The sequence below is a fragment of the Diospyros lotus genome, chromosome 10 (assembly GCF_014633365.1).
Source record: "Diospyros lotus cultivar Yz01 chromosome 10, ASM1463336v1, whole genome shotgun sequence".
NCBI lineage: Eukaryota > Viridiplantae > Streptophyta > Magnoliopsida > Ericales > Ebenaceae > Diospyros > Diospyros lotus.
This window is the reverse complement of record NC_068347.1, coordinates 3,712,115-3,736,456: the sequence shown is the minus strand read 5'-3', so window position 1 is coordinate 3,736,456 and position 24,342 is coordinate 3,712,115. Positions and strand designations below refer to the sequence as shown.

General features: G+C 33.6%; 1 protein-coding gene across 1 annotated transcript; it reads left to right on the top strand.

Moving 5' to 3' along the window:
* Positions 1 to 18,872: 18,872 nt before the first annotated feature.
* LOC127812219 (G-type lectin S-receptor-like serine/threonine-protein kinase At2g19130) lies at positions 18,873 to 21,738 on the top strand. The gene has a single exon (XM_052352601.1). The coding sequence runs from the start codon at positions 19,077 to 19,079 to the stop codon at positions 21,531 to 21,533; it is 2,457 nt and encodes an 818-aa protein (XP_052208561.1). The 5' UTR covers positions 18,873 to 19,076; the 3' UTR covers positions 21,534 to 21,738.
* Positions 21,739 to 24,342: the final 2,604 nt, after the last annotated feature.

Here is a 24,342-nt window from a genome sequence, read left to right as displayed (position 1 = left end):
GCCTCCTGAGTTTCCACCTTGTGCTCAAAACCTCATTTTCGAGCCTCCGATACATTCCTCGAGCGCTAAAATAATTTTCATAATTTTTTCTCGAATTTTCTGGAATTTTCTTGCATTTTATCCTATTTTTCTCTATTTCCAGATTTTCTTTTTATTTTCTATTTTTTTCTTCTTCCTCTACTTCTCTTTTTTCGTGCGCTGCGTGAGTACAGCAGTCGGTCGGCCACCGCTGCTGGCCCTCTATAGGCCACGCTTGTCTCCGACTACTGGCCGGTCACCTCCGCCGCCGCATGGCAGTAATGGCCACCCCCCCACCACGGCCACGCAGGGCCTCTCCCATGCACCATATGCTCTGCAGCTAGCATGGAAAACCTCTTGGCTCCTCTACAACTGGCCACGCCATTGCTTCCGGCCATCGTCGCCGCCTTCGCACGCTTGTTTCTCTGTTGCCTCATGCCACGGCAACCACTGTTGCTTGCCTTTGCATCAGCCATAGCCGCCTTTACTCGTCGGCCATGGCAGCCCCCCATGCTGTCGCCACTCTCAGCCCCCCAACGTCGACTACTGCTTCAATGGCCACCATCGACCATCTCAATCACCCCAATCTCTCTCTCTCGATCTTGCTCTCTTTTCCTCTCATGCTCTCTGCTTTTCACTTTCTGATTTCAAATTTAGAGAAAAAAAGGCATTGTTGAAGACTTGGAAAGCAAGCTGTCGGGTACGCCTATGTATATATATCACAATAACTCCCCAATTTCTCTATAATTTCACTTCAAAATCTCCTTAATTTCACTTAAGGATTTTGATAATATCACTTGGGCCCTCCAAGGCTTAAATTAAATACTATCAAGCCCCTAAACTCTTGATTTATTCCATAATTAATAACAGGCATTTACTCGATAAAGCCGATTTCGTCCTTACACCTTCACAGAACCTTTATTCCATTTGAAAACACCTCAAGGTTGCCTTACTCGCAAAATCGAACCACCCCTAGGATCCTTTCAGCTTCTCGGGGGTCCTCTACAACCATTCAGCATTGGCACCTATTCAGGCTTATACATAATTTATTCCGAAAATTATTTTCAGTCGGACTGCTTCTAGCGTCATTAACCTCACCTCTAGACGCTCACTAATCTTATGCCCTCTTTCCTAGACATCCAAGTCCCGGGACATTCCCTACTGTCAATTTAACAATTTTATTATTTAATTATCGAAATCGACTTTTGGCCTTCCCGGACCACTTGAGGTCCTTTCAAAATAATCGAAAATCATATCTTTTCCAATATCATGTAGTACGAGTATTACAATCATCATTTTTTTCTTTGCTAGACTCAGTTTCTTCATTTGCCTTTAGAACTTGTGTTTTCTTTCCTTTTGAGCTATCTCCGTTTGATTTATTCAAAATCAACTCATGAGTTAAGAGTGTACCTATTAGCTCTTCCATTCTTAAAATTTTTAGATTTTTGGCTTGAGATATTGTAGTCACCAATGGTTGTCATTCTAGAAACAGTGATCTAAGGATTTTCTTAACTTGATCCTCTTCAAAGATTATTTTTCCTATCATTTTGAGGTTGTTTATAATCTTTTAAGACCTACCATTCATGTCACTTATGTTTTCATTTTGCTACAATTTAAACTCTTCATATTGAGTCATTAAGAGATTGATCTAAGTATCTTTAACTTGATTAATTCCTTTATATACCACTTGGTGGAACAAGCAGGTAATTTCTCATATTTGCTAAGAAGTATTAAACGGAAAATTATATATTTTGTCTTATGGTCCATTTGGTGTTTTCTAATGTTTTCTTCATTCCATTCTTTTCTTCAAGTTTAGATGTAACAAAACTATCTCTAACAATTTTTCACAATTGATAATCTATAGAGAACAAGTAAGACTCCATTTGCATCTTCCAATAGGCAAAGTTCGTGCCATTAAAAAATGGTGATCTAAAAGGTGAAGGTCCTTTGAGAATGATTTGATTTGTGAATGAGGCCATCTAGATCTCTTCTAGGTTGAACTAAAATAAATGATTCAACTACCTTAGAAGTCTGCTTTGATACCAATTGTTGGTCCTTTAAGTAATGGCCACTCAAGAGGGGGGTGAATTGAGTGAAAAAAAAAACTTTTCGCTTAGTCGACTAATGCTATATGGATAGTCGATTAATGAACCAAAAATGTTGAAAATAAGTTTTCTCTATTAAAAAATATATTTGCAAAATGATTTGAATAAATAAGCATACTTTATTTGAATTAATGCCATAAAAGGTTATTAGAAAATAAAATTGGGGGTTAATGATTTGTACATAGTTCAAAATTGGTCTTTTTGTTAATTATCAAAATCTTAAAATAAATTAAATATATCAAGTTGGCTTAATAGCTTTAGCCATACCTTAGCAGCAGTGTCTTCATCGTTTACCTGTCGGAGTATGTTGTCCGCGAGATTTAGGATTAAGAGACTGTAGGCAATTTCCATTGTATCTTGTTTTTCGTCAGGGGTCATGGTTGCAGGGAGATCTTTTTCACCAACCAAGGCCTTTACGCACCTTTGTTGAACTAGAATTGCCCTCATCTTCTTACGCCACATATTAAAGTCGCAACGTTCATCGAATTTCTCAATTTCTATCTTCGTGGATCCTATCTTCTCTTTGTTCTTGATTTTGTCTTGATGCTTCGCGACACCCCTTTGGATCTTGAGGTCTTGGATCTAGCTCTGATACTAGTTGTTGAGTTGTTGTCGACTTGTAGATAGGGATTTGTCGACTGATAACTCCAAGAACATATACAAGAGAAAAACAAAGAAGAAAAAATACATAACAAAATAGAAACACTCACACACGATAAACACTAGCAATTACATGTTTAGATTCTTAAATGAATCCTACTCACGACATGGGGGATTCCCCTAGTCAATCCAATAACAACATGATTATAGAATTATACACAACAAGCCTCGCTGACTCACTCCAAGAATTGATAGAATACAAGCTTTTGCCTGAGCTTTCCTAGCACTCACAGTTCTCTCAATCTCTCTCTCAATCCCAACAATACACACTTCAAATGGTAGGAGATGCAGTAGCTTCTTCATGTGTTTTCTCGCATGCTCTGTCTCTATTTATAGAAATCATTCGATACTTTCAAGAGGCAGAATTAGTTACAATTTAGAAATATGGTTAGGAGTTAGTCATTGGAGTTGCAATCTCTAACGCCTAATACCAGCTTATAAACTGTCTTAGTTTTGAGTCACTAGACTCAACATAATGGAATAAAAAAGGCAACATAAAAAATTCAAAATACTCTTTCTTCTTCTCTCTAAATTCTATAGATTCGCCCTTCCTCTAAATTCTTTCCCTACCAATGTCACATTGAAACTGCATGGCTAATGTTGAGCATGCTACTTGATCTGGGAATACATGTGTAAAGTTTTCCAGTTACAAAATTATGAGTTCAAGAAAGTCATGAAGTTCATGGCTTATATCTTGTCATGGATGGTATCATTTCAGGAGCTATGAAATGTTGGTAGATCGATACTGTAAACTTTAATAGATATGTAGCTCTTGAAGTTTATAGTTGGTGCTTTAAAGATGTCTTATGTACTTAGATTTGTGGACTAATCATCTTTGTTGTGTCATGCTAAGTTGCTAATGGCGATGATGGTGCATTTGACATAATAAATTGAATCTTGTACAACAAGGACGATCAGTGATGCAGTCACTAATCAAGACTCGGCCTAAGGCCGAGCCGACCACGTCAGAATAGTAGTGTCAGAACAGTATTTTAATATTTCATAAGTTGTGGGATTCTACTTGATTTAGGATTCTATTTCATATTTGATTACAATTTATTTTTATTAAGATTCTAGTTGAATTTTACTTAGAATTTATTTCTATTAGGATTCTAGTTGAGTTTTACTTAGTTTTTATTTTTAAGATTCTAGTTAGATGATTTTATTCTAGTTGGATTTTGTTTACAAATATTAGATGAATTTGGATTAGTCGAATACTATAAATATGCCTAGAACCTAGAATTTGTAATCAAATTTTTCTCAATACAAATTTTAACAACTTATTTGGGCTTTGTTAGCAAACAGTCTTGTTTTTACGTCTTTTTGAAATCCAAGTTTTGGCCAATGAGGTTTGTTCTTTCAATGGTTTATTTTGGTGTGTGTTTTTTCACACCCACGCTACACGCTGCGTCAGGTGGTATCAGAGTAGTTAACCAACCAATTAGATGGTAAATCTTGAAATTAACGGTAGCAACCAGTCTCGTGATGGTGATCAGGGGTTGCCCGCTATTTGGAATGCAATCGAAGAACAACAGGAAGTAACTCGTATAATGCAGCAGCAATTGGAGCGAATTCACAACCAATTGGGTGTTTTACAACGAGTTAATGATAATCGAAACCAAACTAATGGCATGAATCAAGCTTGTTACGTTAAATCGGGAAGACCAGTCATTAATCTTATCCTTGTTAATGATAGGATTGAAATGTTATGGCACACACCAAGAGGGGGGGTGAATTGAGTAATTTAAAAGCTTAATTGAACTTGAAAAACTTTTTGATACAAATCGAGGTTTTAGTGATTTAAAAACATAAAGCATCTAAAATGATAAATATAAGTTTGCAAAGATAAATATGTGAACTAAGTGAGGAATAATGAAATGTTTGGAAAGATAAATAGATCAAAGAATACAAACACAAGAAAACACAAAGGTTTATAGTGGTTTGGCTTAATTCAAGCCTAATCTACTATCTTAGCTCATCACTAAGGATTTTGCAAACAATCCACTAAAATCTCCTACTTAACCAAGTATGCCCTTTAGTCCAAGACTAGGAAATTACAAACCTCTTGTTTATACAAGCAAGTCCTCTAGCACCTATCTAGGAATTACAATCCCTTGCTTCAAAGAGCAAATCCTCTAGCACAACAAGGTAGGGAATTCAACCCATTGCTTCAAAGAGCAAGTCTTCTAGCACAACAAGTTAGGAAAATAAAAACGATACAAATGAAATAGAGAAACTAAGAGTTGTTAAAACAGTAGGTTCTATGGCACACACCAAGAGAGGGGGTGAATTGGATATTTTAAAAATATTTTATAGAACTTTGAAATCCTTTTGATGGAAAATTCGATGCAAGTGAGGATTATTGAATTGCTTGAAATAATAAATGAAATAAAACCACAAGCACAAGAGAAGAACACAAAGGATTTATAGTGGTTCGGTTTAACCCAAGCCTAATCCACTACCTTAGCTCCTCACTAAGGATTTTTCAAACCATCCACTAAAACCCCCTACTTAAATCAAGTAGGTCCTCTAGTCCAAGACTAGGAATTACAACCTCCCACTCAAATGAGCCCTCTAGCTACACAAGTTAAGAAAATAACAACGATACAAATGAAAGAGAGAAGCTAAGAGTTAACACTCTTAGTCACAAGTTCTCTCACAATGAAAACTAGGCTTAAGAATAGATTTACAATGATATAACGAAGCCTTGCATAGAAAAATATAAAATTGAAAGCACAGAGAACACTGTAAGCTCAAATAAAATGATTTCCAAATTCTAGATCATCTCGTTTCCGTCCATTAGCCTTCTCTTGATGCTCCATGAGTTGTATATATAAGCATCCATAAAGATTGAAGAGGAAACTAGCCGTTTTTGTGACCGTTGGAGTTGAAAAACTAGTCGTTATACCTTTCTGCAAAAAGAAATAATCAACAGAAAAAATGTATAGTCGATTATTTTTACAAGTAAAGCAAGAAATAGTCGACAGACAAAACGAATAGTCGACTATCTTATAATACAAAATTTTCAATAGTCGACAGATACACTTGGATAGTCGACAGATGCAGAAATATGAAGAAATTTTTGAATTTCATGAACAAAAATAGTCGACAGATCAAAAGGCATAGTCGACTATCCTTACTCGATAGTCGACAGATGCTAAAATAGTCGACAGATGCTTGAATAGTCGACAGAACAATCAAAATAGTCGACTATTTTGAGGCATAGTCAACAGAATGAACCTGATAGTCGACTATTCTTTTGAAAATCTTGAATTTTTAATACATCCTTATTCGATTCTTTTAAAAACTCATTTTGATTATCTTGAAAGCAAGTTGAGATTATCAAAGGTATAATTTGAAACAAATCATTCTTTCATCCATACTCAATATTTCATATCTTACTTTAAGACTTATATACTAAAAATGCATTTTCTCATTCATATAATCCACATAGTAGAAATTGATTTTCATATAGTCATTATTAAAACTATTTTATTACTAAGAGTGAAATATCAATCTCCCCCTTTTGGATGATGACAAAACAAATATGAAAATTGTGAAAATCAATTTACTCATTTTATCTCCCCCTTTTTGTCAATATCAAATAAGAAGAATACTCTCCCTTTTTGAAACACACTGAGGCTCTCCCTTGAACCAAGCTGCACATAGATAATTCAACTAAACCATTCAGCCCGATTGAGACATACATTAATAAGAGTAAAATGTCAATATTAAAGCATTCATTCATAAAGTGAAGTTTGAGTTTAACAAACCATATAACAAAAGCAACTGGTAAATCTGTCAACAAATCTCTACCCCCTTTTTGTCATAAATCAAAAAGGTAAATCTTAAAAGAAATAAACTCCCCTTAGACCAATTTTTTTTTTTAATAGAAATGAATTGGAGATAATACTACCAAGCAATAATACATATAATTCCCCCAATACATATCTCTTTTTCAATGCTTCTTTAAAACTAAAGATAGCTCCCCCTTAAGATGGCATAATTAGCATCATAGAAGATTTTTGAGCACATGCCATATAAAGAAACCTTATTCATGAGATGCCAAAATTAAAATAAAATCATACCATATTGCATACTCATGATCATATTAGAGCCGATCTATATCTTTTCAAGAAATCACTCATATTTAAGCAATCAAAGCACTGGATCAATTGCATAGCCATTCATCATATAAAAAGGCATATACATTAAGTGATCAATATAAGAGTGAAATATATCATTTCAAGCACATAGAAAGACTCTCTTTAAAAAAAAAAAAAACTCCCCCTTAAACTTACACGGGAGATTTTAGCCATAGAGACATTTTTCATATAAAAATAGTAATTGTCTCAATTCAAATGATTTTCACAAGGGTAAAACATATCAATGGCCAAGTATTTGAGGAATGAACCACATGAACTTACTTTCCATATATTCAAACAATAAGTGGTCATCCAAAAACATAAATCTAAACAAGTTATGACAGATTTAATGCAAGACATATTAAGGATAGGTTTTACAAACATACATTTGTCTTTTGATAATCTTAGTCATACTTGTAATCACATAGGATCATTACATATAGATAACTTCAAGAAGCAAGATGATCCTTTAGCAAATAAAGCATGATTTCATACTCAAGTATTCATTTGTTACACAAAGATAATCAAGCTATTTCATACAAGAAAAATAGCATTATAAATGATTCAAGACATGAATACTATATGCCATCAAGAATATATCATTTATCAATTTTTTAGATCTAAGAGATTGACGGCGAAGCCCTTTGATTTAACCAATGATAGATTTGAAGGACATGAAGGATCTAAACTTCTTTGAATCAAAGGTTTCGAAATAGAATAATATGATGTTTCGAAACTTCTTCAGATAAAATCACTAGAACTCAAGGATTGATAGGGATTTATCTAGAAAATGATTTCCAATAGATTTGGACATGATACCAATTGATATTTTCTTTTTAAGCAAGATTCCTTGAATTTTTGCTATGGCTATAGCATTTGTATTGGCATATTTGATTTGGAATATTGTGGGGTCTTATGCCATAGTCTTTTTGTTCCATCCATAGGATTTGAGCAACTACATATTCACCTTTAGTGAAAGAGAATGAAATGGAAATTCACTTTCTTCTAAACAAAGACACTAGGAATTTTCTTAAAACTTGACATGGATCACTAGTGTTCTTTTCAGCTATTTTGCCTCCAAGATGGAATTCATTAGGATTGGATTGAAGTCTAGCTCATAGGTAAACATTAAATATGATGTTCATCCTAGTAGCTATCAAATGTAGCAATGGTCCAATCATATATCTATATAGCTCATTTTCTACCATTTGGCTTTTCCATAAATGTCTAGGCTTGCTGAACTGCTCTTTTGAGAGGCTGGAAATATTAAATTTCTTAAGAAGATGTATTTTTTTTTTTTTTCCTTAGACATATAGATCCCTTCATCTTCTTTATATCTTAAGTTCTCTTTGCATTAGATTGACAAATTGATTCCATAGGGATTTATTTGTAGAACCAAAACATGATGTCCATAGATTTGGACTCTTAAAACATTCTTGTTATGAGGCTTAGAAGCAATGATATATCTTTTTGACCTCTTTTAAATTTTTCTTCTAGACTAAACTTGCTAGAACTTCCATACCATGACTTCTTCTTCCAGAATAAACTTGCTAGGACTTTCATATCATGACTTAGGGGTTTGTTTTCAACAATATAGTGCCTTGGAGAGTTTGAGCACATAATTCTCATATTGAGGATTCTCAAAACCAAGAGGTTGTTCCACATATACGTCCTCATTTATAAAACAATTTTAAAAGATATTTTTAATCATTCATTTGAAATAGCTTATCCTTCTTATGATATGCAAATGCCAACAATATTCTCAATGCTTCTAACTTAGCTACGAGGGCATAAGACTCATTATCCTTGATTCATTTTTCTTGATTGTACCCTTTAGCTACTAATTTAGATTTAATTCTAATTTTGTTTATAAGACCCTTTTGGTTACTATGATTGGGTGATCCTTAGGTCTTGAAACCAATTGCATACACCACTTCTTTCAAATTTATTTAGCCCTTCTTGCATAGTCATAAACCAATTTTCTTCCATTAGAGCTTCCTTAATATTTTTGGGTTCTATTTAAGAAATAAAGCAACACATTTTCTCATTTATAACCATTTAAAGATGCACTCTTGACATTCTTTATGTAGCTTAAAGGATTTGTGGCATGCAATTCCAACAACATTTTTATGGATTTAGTCTTGCTATGGGAGCATAGGTTTCATTTTGATCTTCCCCTTTTTACATGACTATACTACTAATCTAGCTTTTTTCCTCTTTCATCCATTTTGTTCCTAAACACGCATTTGGTGTGAGAATGGTAAAAAGAATTTCCATAACAGAGGATTGAATTTGGAAAAATAAAAATCTCTTTTTCAAAAAATCTTTTTCAAATGAAAGGATGTCACCGGTGAAGGCCACGGCTTTGTTAAATCTCAAGACCTTGAAATGGCACGATGAGGTATCAACCGTGTAAAGACAATCCCTTTTTGCAAGTAATAAACCTAGATTTGAAATGCATAGAGATAAGTTTTGAAATATAGATAAGAAGATTTTGAAATAGAAGTTTTGTTTATGATGTTTCTATTTGAGATAAGAAGGTTGCAAATTGACATTCATTCTAAATAAATGGTCTAGTTCTTATTTCTTTAAAAAGATCTTCTATGATCTCATTACCTTGCACATATTTCTCTTAGAAATGATGATTCTCTTTCTTCATAAGATATATTAGCATATTATCCTTTGATAGATTTGATTCCTTTTGATCTAATAAGAATTTTTCAGATCTTTATCCTAATTCTTCGTCACCACCTTCCATAGGTTTTGGAAATTCAACACTCACATAATTAACTATAATTGGAATAGATTCTTCTATTGTTAGAGTCATATTATTAAATACTCTATATGCTTTATTTTGAGTAGAATATCCTAAGAAAATTCCTTGCTCACTCTTACCATCAAATTTGTCTAGAGTATCTTCACCATTGTTAAGCATAAAATATGTACTACCAAAAACATGAAAATATGAAATATTTGGTTTCCTTTCTCTATATAACTCATAGGGGTTTTCTTTAAGATAGGCTTTATTGAAATCATATTCAACATATAGCATGAGGTGTTAATGGCTTAGACTAAAAAAGAATTTTGTCACATAGCACAATTCTAGCCATTTCCTGTAAAGATCTATTTTTCTTTTCAAGTACCTCATTTTGTTCTAGCACTAGAAAATTATGATCAATACTATTTTCATCACAATAGTGCTTGAATTGTTCATTTCAAAATTCTCCCCATGATTGCTTCTAATTTTTTTTTTGAAATACATGTACTTTTATCTTTTGAAAATATTTCAAATGAGCTAAATGTTTCACTTTTAGATACAAGACATATTTCCCAAGTTACCTAGAATAGTCATCTACAATGACACGGATAAAATGTGTTTCACTTTAGGCTTTTGGGTTCTCATAGGTCCAAAGAGATCTAAATAGATTGAGATTAGAGACCTAGAGGTTGAGATTTTATTTGAAGACTTAAATGATATACTTATTTGTTAGCCTTTCATGCATGCCTCACAAATATTTTTCATATTTAAGCTTTAGGCAATTTCTCAACAAGATCATGTTTGAATAGATTATAGAAGCATATTCATATTTGCATGACTTAGTTCATTATGCCATAGATAAATAGATGGGAGATGAATGATATTAGGCATTTCTCTTATACTAGATGAGAATAGGTCTATGCACAATTTCTATCCTATTTTCTATGATCTTCATTTCATTTGCTTTGTGACAAGATACTTCACATGAATTAGCATTAAAGCATACTTATATCTCTTATCACATAATTGACTTATGCTAGTTAGGAACATTTATCAAGAAAGCATTTCTAGCATATATTAATAAACTTTATTTTCCCTTTACTCATAAGCGTATATCAACACATTATATTTCTCCCTTAATTTTTAGAAATAAGTACAAGTTTTCAACAATATCATAAAGTGAAAACTCATAAATCATTATTACCAAAAACTAATAAGCATAGGGAGGATAAGGATAGAAACATACCACCAAGATTTTGTTTAATAAAATCTTACTTTTGGATGACAATACATCTTTTGGATTGAATCTCTTTTCATCCCCCTTTTCCTTCATGCTTGACTTATCCATAAAAATTTCTCTTTAAAGTTCATTTGGATGTCAAACAACTCTACAAAAAAGATCATCCACAAGCCTTTGGTGCCCAAACCACCTTGGGTTCACCAATGTTAGCATAGAGCTCCTTCTTAGGAACCCAAATTTGTTTAAGCTTATGTGGATTGTTTCTTACAAAATCTTTGTTTATAAAATGATACCAATAGCTAGGATGTGAAGCAAAAGATTTTTGTTTCCTTTTTATGAAAATTGTTTGCTTCTTATCCTTATGCACATTCCTCTTAAAATGAGAATTTTTAGGTATCAAAACATGCTTGGATTCTTGAGAATTTGCATGAGAAACATTTAAAGGCTTGGTTTCCTTAGGAATCCATTTCATTTTAGGTCCATAATATGATTTCCTTTTTAAAGGACATTTGTATGCAATGTGACCTAATTTACCACAATAAAAGCATTTAATTTCATGATAGGTGTGTAAATGTGAGCTCTTGACTTTTGCTCTTTGACTATTAAAATTTTGAACACCTAGATCATGATCACATGAATTTGTAATCTCCTCTTTTAAACTAAATTTCTCATTTAATGCACTGTTCGAGGATTTCAATTCAAACTCTTCCAAAACTTTTTCCTTTAAAAATTCTTTATTGGAAGTAATCAAATATTCATTCTTAGATTTTAAAACTTCTAATTCTTTTGACAATAAATCTAATTTCTTTTTAACAGTTTTATTTTTCAAACATAGATTTTCAAAATTTTCATATAAATCATTCAAAGCATTCAATAACTCTTCATTTGAAAAATCATTCTCACTGTCATCAACATAAGCATATGAAGAACTAGACTCCTGATCAATATCATTAACAAGAGTAGAAGTAGAGGTTACCTCCTTTTCTTCATTTACCATGAAACACATGTTTGAGTTTTCTTCACTAGAGGCATGTGAAGTTCCTTTCTCCTCTATTTGTTGATGATTCAATGAATTTTCAACCTGTGAATTTTCATCAACTTGCTCACAACATTTGTTAGAAAGATATAATGAATCAAAAGTACTCAATATCTCTGTAGCACTAGAGCACTTAGAAATTTTAACGTAAATATCATCACTTAGGGCATGCTGTAAAATATGCATAGCTCTAATATTTAAAGAAAAATTCATTTTATCACGATCATCCCATTCCATCTTTGGTTTTAAAACAAAACCCTTTTCCACTATATACCACAAATAACAATCGATGGATGTCATGAATACACAAATTCTTTTTCTCCAAAAATCATAAAATGAGCCATCAAAATAAGGTGCCACATTAGTAGGATACCCTTCCTTAAGAGCCATGGATCTCTCCTTAGATTTTTAGACCTTGAAACAAGGAGTTAGGCTCTGATACCAATTGTTAGAACAGTAGGTTCTATGGCACACACCAAGAGAGGGGGTAAATTGGATATTTTAAAAATCTTTGATAGAACTTTGAAATCCTTTTGATGGAAAATTCGATGCAAGTGAGGATTATTGAATTGCTTGAAATAATAAATGAAATAAAACCACAAGCACAAGAGAAGAACACAAAGGATTTATAGTGGTTCAACTTAACCCAAGCCTAATCCACTACCTTAGCTCCTCACTAAGGATTTTTCAAACCATCCACTAAAACCCCCTACTTAAATCAAGTAGGTCCTCTAGTCCAAGATTAGGAATTACAACCTCCCACTCAAATGGGCCCTCTAGCTATACAAGCTAGGAAAATAACAACGATACAAATGAAAGAGAGAAGTTAAGAGTTAACACTCTTAGTCACAAGTTCTCTCACAATGAAAACTAGGCTTAAGAATAGATTTACAATGATAGAACGAAGCCTTGCATAGAAAAATATAAAATTGAAAGCACAAAGAACACTGTAAGCTCAAATAAAATGATTTCCAAATTCTAGATCATCTCGTTTTGGTCCATTAGCCTTCTCTTGATGCTCCATGAGTTGTATATATAAGCATCCATAAAGATTGAAGAGGAAACTAGCCGTTTTTGTGACCGTTGGAGTTGAAAAACTAGCCGTTATACCTTTCTGCAAAAAGAAATAATCAACAGAAAAAATGTATAGTCGACTATTTTTACAAGTAGAGCAAGAAATAGTCGACAGACAAAACGAATAGTCGACTATCTTATAACACAAAATTTTCAATAGTCGACAGATACACTTGGATAGTCAACAGATGCAGAAATATGAAGAAATTTTTGAATTTCATGAACAAAAATAGTCGACAGATCAAAAGGCATAGTCGACTATCCTTACTCGATAGTCGACAGATGCTTGAATAGTCGACAGAACAATCAAAATAGTCGACTATTTTGAGGCATAGTCAATAGAATGAACCTGATAGTCAACTATCCTTTTGAAAATCTTGAATTTTTAATACATCCTTATTCGATTCTTTTAAAAACTCATTTTGATTATCTTGAAAGCAAGTTGAGATTATCAAAGGTATAATTTGAAACAAATCATTCTTTCATCCATACTCAATATTTCATATCTTGCTTTAAGACTTATATACTAAAAATGTATTTTCTCATTCATATAATCCACATAGTAGAAATTGATTTTCATATAGTCATTATTAAAACTATTTTATTACTAAGAGTGAAATATTAAGAGTTAACACTCTTAGTTACAAGTTCTCTCACAATGAAAACAAGGCTTAAAAATATATTAACAGTAATAGAACGAACCCTTGAAAAGAAAAATATAACAATGAAAACACAAACATTGTAAGCTCAAATAAAAAGATTCATAATCTTAAAGTCAATTTGTTCTCGTCCATTAGCCTCTTCTTGATCATCCTTGAGTTGTATATATAGGCATTCAAAAAGATTGAAGAGGAAACTAACCGTTTGTGACCGTTGGGATTTGAAAAACTAGTTGTTATGCTTTCTACAAAAGAAACCTAGTCGATAGATAAAAATGGTTAGTCGACAGAATCAAATAAAATAATAAGCTTGGTCGACAAATAAAATAAGTTAGTCGACCAAGTCATAAAAATAATAGGGCACTTAGTCGACCAAGACAAAAACATGCATAACACTTAGGCGACCAAGGCTGACCTTCTGTCGACCAACTTAAAGAGTTAGTCAACCAAGTCATAACATATACATTGTTTGTCGACTAAAGCTTAAGGTTAGTCGACCAAGACTAAAAGAAGCACATTGTTGGTCAACAGATCCTATAACTTAGTCGACCAAGTCAATATGTTAGTCGACAAAGTGAAAGCATGTAGTCGACATATGAAGCTTGATAATACAAAACATTACAACATATTTACATTTCTTTAGTTTAAGTAAATGTCTTCATTTTCTTTAATTTATATTTTACTTTCCATTTACTTTAATACATAAATGTAAATAAGAAAGTACCCCCTATTTAGATTTGATAAAAATATCTAAAAAAAATCAAAATTCATAACCATAAGAAAATAGAATTTTGATTTTAGTACAAACTACAGATTTAGCAAATTTACCACTCTCAAAATACATACATTCTATTTATTGAAAAATTCATTAAAAATTATTTTAATAACAATGAATACTATCTATCAAAATAGCGGGAGATAATTTTTCAAAATGAAAATATTTTCTTGTATGTCTCCTTATTATGCTTTAATTTCCCAGAATTAGAAAAATAACATTTCTTGGGCTCAACAACATGGTCTTTTGCCTTTGAAACATTTTGCTTCATTTATCCATTGATTCAAAACCAATTTGAAAAATCATTTAGGAGATTTTTTTAAATCTTAATATTTATTTGTGCAAATCTCCGTCTATAGAAAATTATATATCATTTGATTTTCATTTTCACAAAGGTACTTGAAATTGATTTTTCTTGAAAGCCATAAACTTGACTCATGACTTAGGGATCAAAACTAAATGTTGTTTTTCATCATAAAAACTAAACACAAGATAATCACAAGAGTAAAATAACAGTTAATTCTAGAAGATCAACGATGGATGATAGCAACGATGAGGATGATCTTGGTCGTATAATAGTTAACCCTAGTGATAGAGAGGTTAGGAAGAATGCGCAGCAACACAACCATTGGGAAAACGGCGAGTATAAACTAAAGAATGGCTTTTCGGTGAGTTTGGAGCTTGATCTCGAACATTATGTTATCCCAATAACCTCAACGTTTGCAAACTCAGGTCTAGTTTATGCTACTAACATGATAAAAAATCCAAGGTTGTTGACTCATATTGAGGTATTTTCCAATCCCGAGGGCTCAGGCATTGCTTCACAATCCAAGGAAGGTGGTGTTTCTTCTGATTGGCTTGCAACTGTAAAGGAGATGGTGGCCGTGGCAACAGATCCTTCTACAGTTTATTTAGGCTCTAGCATGGTTGAATCGAAGGCAATAGGAACTTATTCACATTCGTGATTGCAAAAGCAAGATGATCAAGATGGTCACAGGGGTCTCTTTGTGAATAGGGATGTTAGATCTCCCAAGCTAGTTAACTCGGGTAGTGCAACTGCGTTCAGTATTAATTTGAAATTAGATTTTGAAACTAAGAATGTTGTGGTAGCTGCTGCTATAGTTGATTAAGTGCTTGGACCAAATGAGAATTCAAGTATCAATATTTTAAATGATGAAGACACTATTAGTAGTCATGGAATAAGCCTATATTCAAAACAGTTGCAAAAGAATGCTTTTCCAAGTAAGAAAAATCTACAGATGAATTTGGAAGCTGTTGAGAAGTCAAAATCAAGAAAGCTAATGAGAGGAGAATGACATGTGATAAGATCTATTAGATTAGAGAAGCGTTCAAGATGGATTGTTCAATATCCTCAATCTAACAGTAATAATAATATGGAGGCAGAGGTTAACAAACATGGTGATGGTTGGACCTATGCCAATGAAGATAGGGCTAAGAGGGGAAGGGATGTCTTTACTCATGTTCCCTTAATAGAAAAGTTCAAGCAGTTCAGGAAGATGTCAAGCAAAAGTTGCACAAATAAGAAGTATAAGGTGACAACTGACAAGTATAGGAAGCACAAGGTATTTGAGGTTAGAGATGAAGTCGTGATATTATTGAAGAATGAACGGATTCTAGCAGGAAAGCAGAACAAACCCAAGCCAAAGAAATATGGTCCTTACAAGATTACAAAGAAGATCAATGATAATGCTTATGTTGTGGATTTGCCTAATCATGTGCGTATTTTCAAAACATTCAATGTAGCTAATCTTTCTTTGTATTTGTCAGATATTGAGTTGTCATACCCGAATCATAATTTGAGGATGAATTCTTCTCAAGTAAAGGTGAATGATGCAATCACTGATCAAGACTCAGCTCAAGGCCTAACCGACCACGTCGGAACAGTAGTGCTAGAACAGTATTTTAATACTTCATAAGTTATAGAGTTCTACTTGATTTAGGATTCTATTTCATGTTTGATTACGATTTATTTTTATTAGAATTCTAGTTGAATTTTACTTAAGATTTATTTCTATTAAGATGCTAGTTGACTTTTACTTATATTTTATTTTTAGAATTCTAGTTAGATGATTTTATTCTAGTTGAATTCTGTGTACAAATATTAGATAGATTTAGATTAGCCAAACATTATAAATATTCCTAAAATTTAGAATTTGTAATCAAATTTTTCTCAATACAAATTTTGACAACTTATTTAAGTTTTTATAGTAAAACAGTTTTATTTTTGCATCTTCTTGAAAGCCCAGTGAAGTTTCTTCTTTCAAGAATTTATTTTAATGTATTTTTTTCACACTCACGCTACACGTTACGTCAATCAATGCAAATGATTGTGGAGACATCATGAAAGATTGTTCTTGCTCACCTAATCAGGTAAGGTATGCAAGTGATATTGTCTCTTTTGCCTATCTTTTTATTAGATACTTCGATATAAAACATACCAGAAAGTGACACTTTCTTTTCTGCGCATTTACAATTTCATCTGGTTTATGCAGTTGGAAAGCCCTCTTAAGCAGTTCCATTTACACCTTTTCAGAAATCCAAGGTGTCTGCAATAGCTGATGAGGTGAGTACACTTCCTTTTATTGTATCATTTCATTTCACAGGCAGCACTTCATTAATGTTTTCAAGTTCAGTAGTTGGAACGTAGGGTCCAATTTGTCGGCTATGCTTCCTTCTACTTTACAGAACTAGCCTAGTTAGGATAAAATTGCAATTGTGATGAGTTGCGTTATATATTTATAATGTAAAAATAAACCTCAATAAAAAGATAACAATCCCAATCTTCTAAAATGAAAAAAAAAAAAATCTCATTATTTGGGTCTCTTATTTTTGTTTTTATATTTTTGTCACTAGTTTTCGGTTAATTTTTTCTAACAAGATGGGATGGCACAAGGAAGACTAGAGAGTTATTTAGTTGTGGAAAATGATTTTTATTTTTTATTTTTAATTTTTTTAAAAAAATTAAAAAGTGTGTTTAAATGTTAAAAATACAGAAAAAATAATTTTCAATATGAAATATTTGTTACAAAAGTAGAGATGTTTTAATTTATTTTATATAATTTATATTAGAGAAGGATAAGGAGGTGATTTGAGAATTTTTTTTTTAAAAAAATGGTGTTTTTTTATATCCCTAAATTAATAAGAAAAACTGAAAACTCCTTTTAAGAATTTTTTTATTTTTTAAAATTCTTTTTAATTTAAAAAATTAAATTATTTTCCACCACGAGATAGCTCTGGAAGGTCTTCAATTATTTTCCACCACAAGATAGCACCCAACGCATATATAGTTGGACTAGCATTGATTTCTGTTGCCCCCAGTTGGAGACTATGATAGCGTGCGGTGACTCTTTCAAAAGGACAATGACCCGTCACCTGTAGGGACTAAAAACCTTGTTACCATCGGTGACGTATATTATTATTTAATAAGACCCAAACAGTTAGGTGGGGGCCAATGATGTTTTGGAATTCATGTAGCTAGGTGACAGGCAGTGTTCTTCTTTCTCATCTGTAAAATTCAATTTTATATGTCGGAGGTTTGATTTGACGCAAGTGGAGGACTTTTCTTTTGACTTCGCCTCGGCCACAGTAGTGGGACGACCAGACAACATTATTTCACGCACGTCAAAATGACCAAATTACCCAAATGCTGACTAACTGGCAAAAAGATTTATTGACGTTTTACTATATATTAGTATTTTTTTATACAAAATGATGACTTTTTAGTAATTATGTACTAAAAACGTCTACTTAAATGAATTGTAATTAAAAATAATATAGTATTATTTTCAGTTCACTAAATTTCAGAATTTGATTTTACATGTGTATATGATGTATTGATATTACGTGGTCCATTTTTGTAAATATGTATTATTTTATTATTATTATTTTGTAAATAGTTTTTATGTATCTTATTTAAAAAATAAAAATTAATTACACTAATAAGATTTGAATTCACGGCTTTTAAATTAAAATTGATTTCTCATACAATTTTACCACTATATTACTTTGTTTCAATTTTTGTTAGAATTAAAATAAGTGTTGAGTGGTATTAAAAAGTTATTAAATCAAATCAAAGTGAGTAATGGTTAACAGTTAAATTTTGATCAGTCTTGCTTCCAGGAGGTGAAAAATTAATTTTGGTATTGTAATTAACAGGAAAAACTAGGCTATTATATATATAAAAATATTTTCCTCATATGCGAAGACTAATTGACAATTTTGACTGGACATTGCAGCTCCCATACGAAAAAAGAGAAGTTCGGAAAATGGCACAAGGGGCATGATGGTCAATTCTAGAAGCCTAATGGTCTTCTTATAAGATAGAACGCCCGCAACTCCTTGCTTTCCATGACCGTGACCCCTCTTGCATTCGAGCCCCAACTTGTTCAAAATATCAAAGCCATCTCTCTCTCTCTCTCTCTCTCTCTCTCTCTCTCTCCTGCAATTCAAACATATCCAGTTCTACTGTCACAGCTCCTGCACGAATTTCTTTCTCTCTCTCTCTCTCTCTCTCTCTCTCTCTCCTGCAATTCAAACATATCTAGTTCTATTATCACAGCTCCTGCACGAATTTTTCTTAGCAGAAATGGGTACCGGGCTGCTAGTTTTCTTCCTGGCCTTCTCCCTCAACACGCGTCTCTCTTTTGGAGATGACACCATCTCTGCAAACAAATCGCTGTCCGGGGATCGGACAATTGTTTCTGCAGGTGGGTATTTCGAATTGGGTTTCTACGCACCAGGTAACGCTTCCAAGTATTACATATGCATGTGGTACAAGAAAGTGTCCAATAAAACTGTAGCTTGGGTAGCTAATAGAGAATCAGCCGTCTCAGATCACCGTTCCTCACAACTCAAAATCATAGATGGCAACTTGGTGCTTCTCAACGAGCGGAATCTCCAAGTTTGGTCCACCAATCAGAGCTCTACAACTTCCAATTCTGTTGTAGCAGTTCTTGGGGATAATGGTAATTTGGTTTTGAGAGAAGGGTCCAAATCCAATTCCACAGAACCAATTTGGCAAAGTTTTGATCACCCAGCCGATACTTGGTTCCCTGGTGCCAAGATCTCATATAATTGGGTTACTAAAACCCATCAACGCCTTACTTCATGGAAGAATTCTGAAGATCCTGCTCCAGGGCTATTCTCTCTTAGTCTAGATGCAAATAAAAGTGAGTATCTTATAATGCGAAATGGGACTCAAGTCTTCTGGAATAGTGGTCCATGGAATGGGGAGATTTTCAGCTCAGTTCCTGAAATGAGGAAGACTTATAATTATAATTTTAGCTTTACCAACAACACAAATGAGAGTTATTTCACATATTCTGTCTATAATCCTTCAATAATTTCTAGATTTATCATGGATATATCCGGGCAAGTGAAGCAAGTCACATGGATGGAGAACAGCAAGGAGTGGATTTTGTTTTGGACTCAGCCGAAACAACAATGTGAAGTTTATGATTTTTGTGGGGCATTTGGCACCTGCAATGATAACGCACAAGAAGCTTGTAGTTGTTTGAAAGGTTTCATACCTAGGTCGGACAGTGACTGGAAATTGAATGATCATTCTGGTGGGTGTGTGAGGAATTCCCAATTACATTGCGGGACTTCTGGTGCTGCTAATAAAGAAAGAGATAGGTTTTTGGAGTATCCCAACATGAACTTGCCCGAAAATCCACAAACTGTGGCTGTTGGCAGTGAGGCAGAATGCGAATCTTCTTGCTTGGGTAACTGTTCTTGCACAGCTTATGCTTATGATAGTAATAATTGTTCGATTTGGAGTGGCGACCTTGTGAATGTGAAACAACTCTCAGGAAATGGAAATGGAGAATCTCTTTATATTAAACTCGCAGCCTCTGAGTTTTCGAGTTCTAAAAATAACAAGGGTATTATTATTGGAGCTGTTGCTGGTTCCATTGTAGTGATAGCCCTCCTGGGTGTTGTTTCTGTGGTTTTCTGGCGGCGGCAAAGGAGGTCAGTTGGATCGACAAAAGCTGTAGAGGGTTCATTGATTGCATTCGGATACAGAGATTTGCAGCATGCAACCAAGAATTTCTCTGAGAAATTGGGGGGAGGAGGCTTTGGCTCTGTTTTTAAAGGGACATTACCTGATTCAACTGTTGTAGCTGTGAAGAAGCTTGAGAGCATCATCCAAGGCGAGAAGCAATTCCGAACAGAAGTTAGCACAATTGGAACTATCCAACATGTCAATCTTGTTCGGCTTCGTGGGTTCTGCTCTGAAGGCAACAGGAAGTTGTTGGTGTATGATTATATGCAGAATGGCTCCTTGGATTCCCATCTTTTCCATGAAAAAGATGAGAATGTTTTGGACTGGAAAACAAGGTACCAAATTGCACTGGGGACAGCTCGAGGGTTGGCTTATCTCCATGAGAAATGCAGGGACTGTATCATACACTGTGACATAAAGCCGGAAAACATCCTTTTAGATGCTGAATTCTGTTCAAAAGTTGCTGATTTTGGACTTGCAAAGCTCATGGGGCGAGAATTCAGCAGGGTTTTGACAACCATGAGGGGAACAAGAGGCTATCTTGCACCAGAGTGGATATCTGGAGTACCCATAACTTCCAAAGCTGATGTTTTCAGCTATGGTATGATGCTTTTTGAGGTTGTATCGGGAAGAAGAAATTCTGAGCACACCGAAGAAGGGAAGCAGAAATTCTTCCCAACCTGGGCTGCAAATGTTGTCATAGAAGGAGGCGATGTCCTTGACCTACTAGACCCCAGACTGGACAAGAATGCAGACGCGGGAGAGCTAAGGCGAATCTGTAGAGTTGCTTGTTGGTGCATCCAAGACGATGAGAACCATAGACCGACAATGGGTCAGGTAGTGCAGATCCTGGAAGGGATTCTGGATGTGAACCCACCTCCGGTTCCACGATCCCTCCAAGTCTTCGTTGACAGCCAGGAGCACATAGTTTTCTTCACAGAGTCATCCTCTGGCCAGAGCTCTGAACCTCGGAGCAACACTTCCACTGCCTCCTCTCAGGCAAAGAGCACTGCACCCTCGACAGATGCCAAGCCCTGAAGGCCAAAAGGGAGAGAGGACTGTACTTCTAAACTCTTTTTGGTTAATCAATCGTTAAGTTGGTTGTATACATAATATGCATGTTCTTCCTTTTTTGTGCTTTTCATGTACGATGCCTCAATGATGTAATTGTTTTTTCCTTGTCCAAGTAAGCATCATTTTACTTTCACAAGCAACATAAGACCTCAAAGGATTTTGGAAGCTAGATTTGAAAGTGGGCTAAGTTTGGATAAATTATTTATTTTTCCTTTTGAGCTAAGTGAGTGTCACACGTTGAAGGAAAGCTTATTTTGGCTTTAAATGATCACAAAATAAAAGTATTTAACTAATAAGTAAGGGTGTGCAAATGATCGGTTCAGTTATTAAATTGATTGAAATTTAATAATTAAAAAAATTAAATTGCTATACAAGGTCAAACTGAATCGATCAAGGAAACTCAAAAATTGAATTAATCAAAAATTAAAAAAATCAAACAAAATTTGTAAAACCTGAACCCACTGAATAAATTGAATAAATCCAAAAAAACTCAAAAATAATTAAATAGACTAAACTAATTTTTGGTTGTGCTATTGTTGTCTCTCACCTAGCCGGTCAATGATGGAAAAGAATGGAAACAACTAAGAAAAGGGAAAAGCGAAAGGATCGAAGTATCGATTCGGTCATTCTGTCTTCTTATTTGTTCTTCTTTTATATTGGGTCCAAAACAATGTCGTTTTATAACTTTGATCCGTTCGGTTAGTTCAATTATTTTCTATAAAAAATTCAAATCAAAATCAAAAAATCCAAATTTCTAAAAAAATTTCTACAAAAAAATTCAAAACTCAAAACTAAAACACGAAGAGAACAACTTCTTATTGTTTGTACTTGAAGCTTAAAAGTCTAAACATTGTGTATACTGCCAAGTGCAATGGTTTAGAACCTTGCATTCATAGTTCAAAAGCCCTAGAAGGACAGGGATAACAGTAGTGTCGTAGGAATTGATAACCTGAGAGTTGAAAAAAAAGGGTTTTGGAACTATTTCTGAAACTTGATTTATTGTAACCCATCAATAAGGTACCGAGCATAAGGGTAGATTAGAACTAATGGGGAGCAAGATTTAGAACCATTAATTAATAGTTTAGAAAGTCCTTGAAGGAAATGGAGCAAGGGTATTGACTAAGGAACAGATAATTAGGGCATCTAGCTCATGTACATTTCTTTAGTACCCAAGAAAGTTCCATCTCTGTGGTTTGGTTTGGAAGGGCTATGTTGCCTCTTTGCATTTTAGTTCATTTGATGAAATCACCCCAGCCTTCCAGTTCTTAACCCTTAGAACAGAAAGCTAGTCTTTGTGTTCATATCTAAATGATATTTACTCATTAGGTAGTATTTCTTAAAATGAGTAAGATAAACTTGCATCAAGATAACTTATCCGAATGGGAAGAATAGATAAATTTATTTGAAAAATTCAAAATAAGATAAGAAGTCACATGACTTCTTTCCAGATAAATTTAACAAAAATAATACAAAATACTTTAATTTAGAATACTTTTCATATCTTATTTTTTCAGTTTTGTATCTTGATTAACAAACATTACTTTAGAAGTGGGAAAGATCATGATAACAGTTGCAATGAGGCATACCTAGAGCCTTCCCTAAAATGACTTTTCGACGCTTAGAGTCATAGAAATCACCCAAGAGTTGATTGTAGAAATGTCACGCCCCAATTTCGAACGTCGTGACTAGCACTACCATCTGTCATTTAAGCATATTAATTAATTACGAAAATTGTGCATCGGCTCGAAATTCATTATCTAATTATAATGTCCAAAATTAACTAAAACACAAAAGAAATAAACATAATCCATCCCATGCATAGTATAGTGAAGTGAGGTACACGTGCTTTAACTCCGAGCGTGTCTAAGGTCTATGCAGTTAGAATTACCTACTATGATTCTTATTTTTAGGGTCGATGTCAACCTATAAATCTAAAAATGTTAAGGGGTAAGTCTACTACTGATTTAGTGAGAGGTAAATATAGGGTACAGAATCAATGTATCAAAATAAATCATCAAGCTATGTCATGCCAAGAAATAATTAAAACAATATAGGAGATGACGAATAAGTACACACATTTAGAAGTAAACAAGTTAGAATCATAATTCACATATTCCATTAACTTAAAGGCAAAACGACTCTCACCCTCAAAATTCACTTCGGCAGAATCACTCTCGCCTGATTTGAACATGATGGCAAAACCACTCACACCAAACAAGGGCGAACTAACTCTCACACTAATGTATACGTGGTACACCAATGACTAATTTTTACTGTAATTAGCAATATAGGATTTTATCTAATTACTTTCTTTAGTACACATTTTATACTTCTATTTTGTATTAATAGTGTCACATGCAATATATCATATAAAAGTATCAACCTACATAAATCAAGGTAACATGGATTTTGTTTCCTCCAAATGCAATTTAAAATAAATGTCATCGTAATAGCATATTGAGAGTACAATGATGATTAGCAATATGAATACAACAAATGTCACTATAATACAACTTACCCATTTATAATATTATATTATATTAGATTTGGAATTTCCTCAATTGTTTCTTGGTTGGGTGGCATTGAAATGATCTAATAAAATTACTAAAATAACATGAGAATTAACTACAAGATGTGTAAGAACTAAAATATTCCCAACAATCTTAAACATCTATTCTAACTGATTGACAAACCACAAATAGAACGAGCGCAAAAAATAAATGGAGAGGTGAGTATGATTTTAATACTAATTTTTCTTTTTAAAAAAATAGAT

Coding starts and splice junctions, on each gene's coding strand:
- LOC127812219 (XM_052352601.1), top strand. CDS start 19,077: ATGGGTACCGGGCTGCTAGTTTTCTTCCTGGCCTTCTCCCTCAACACG.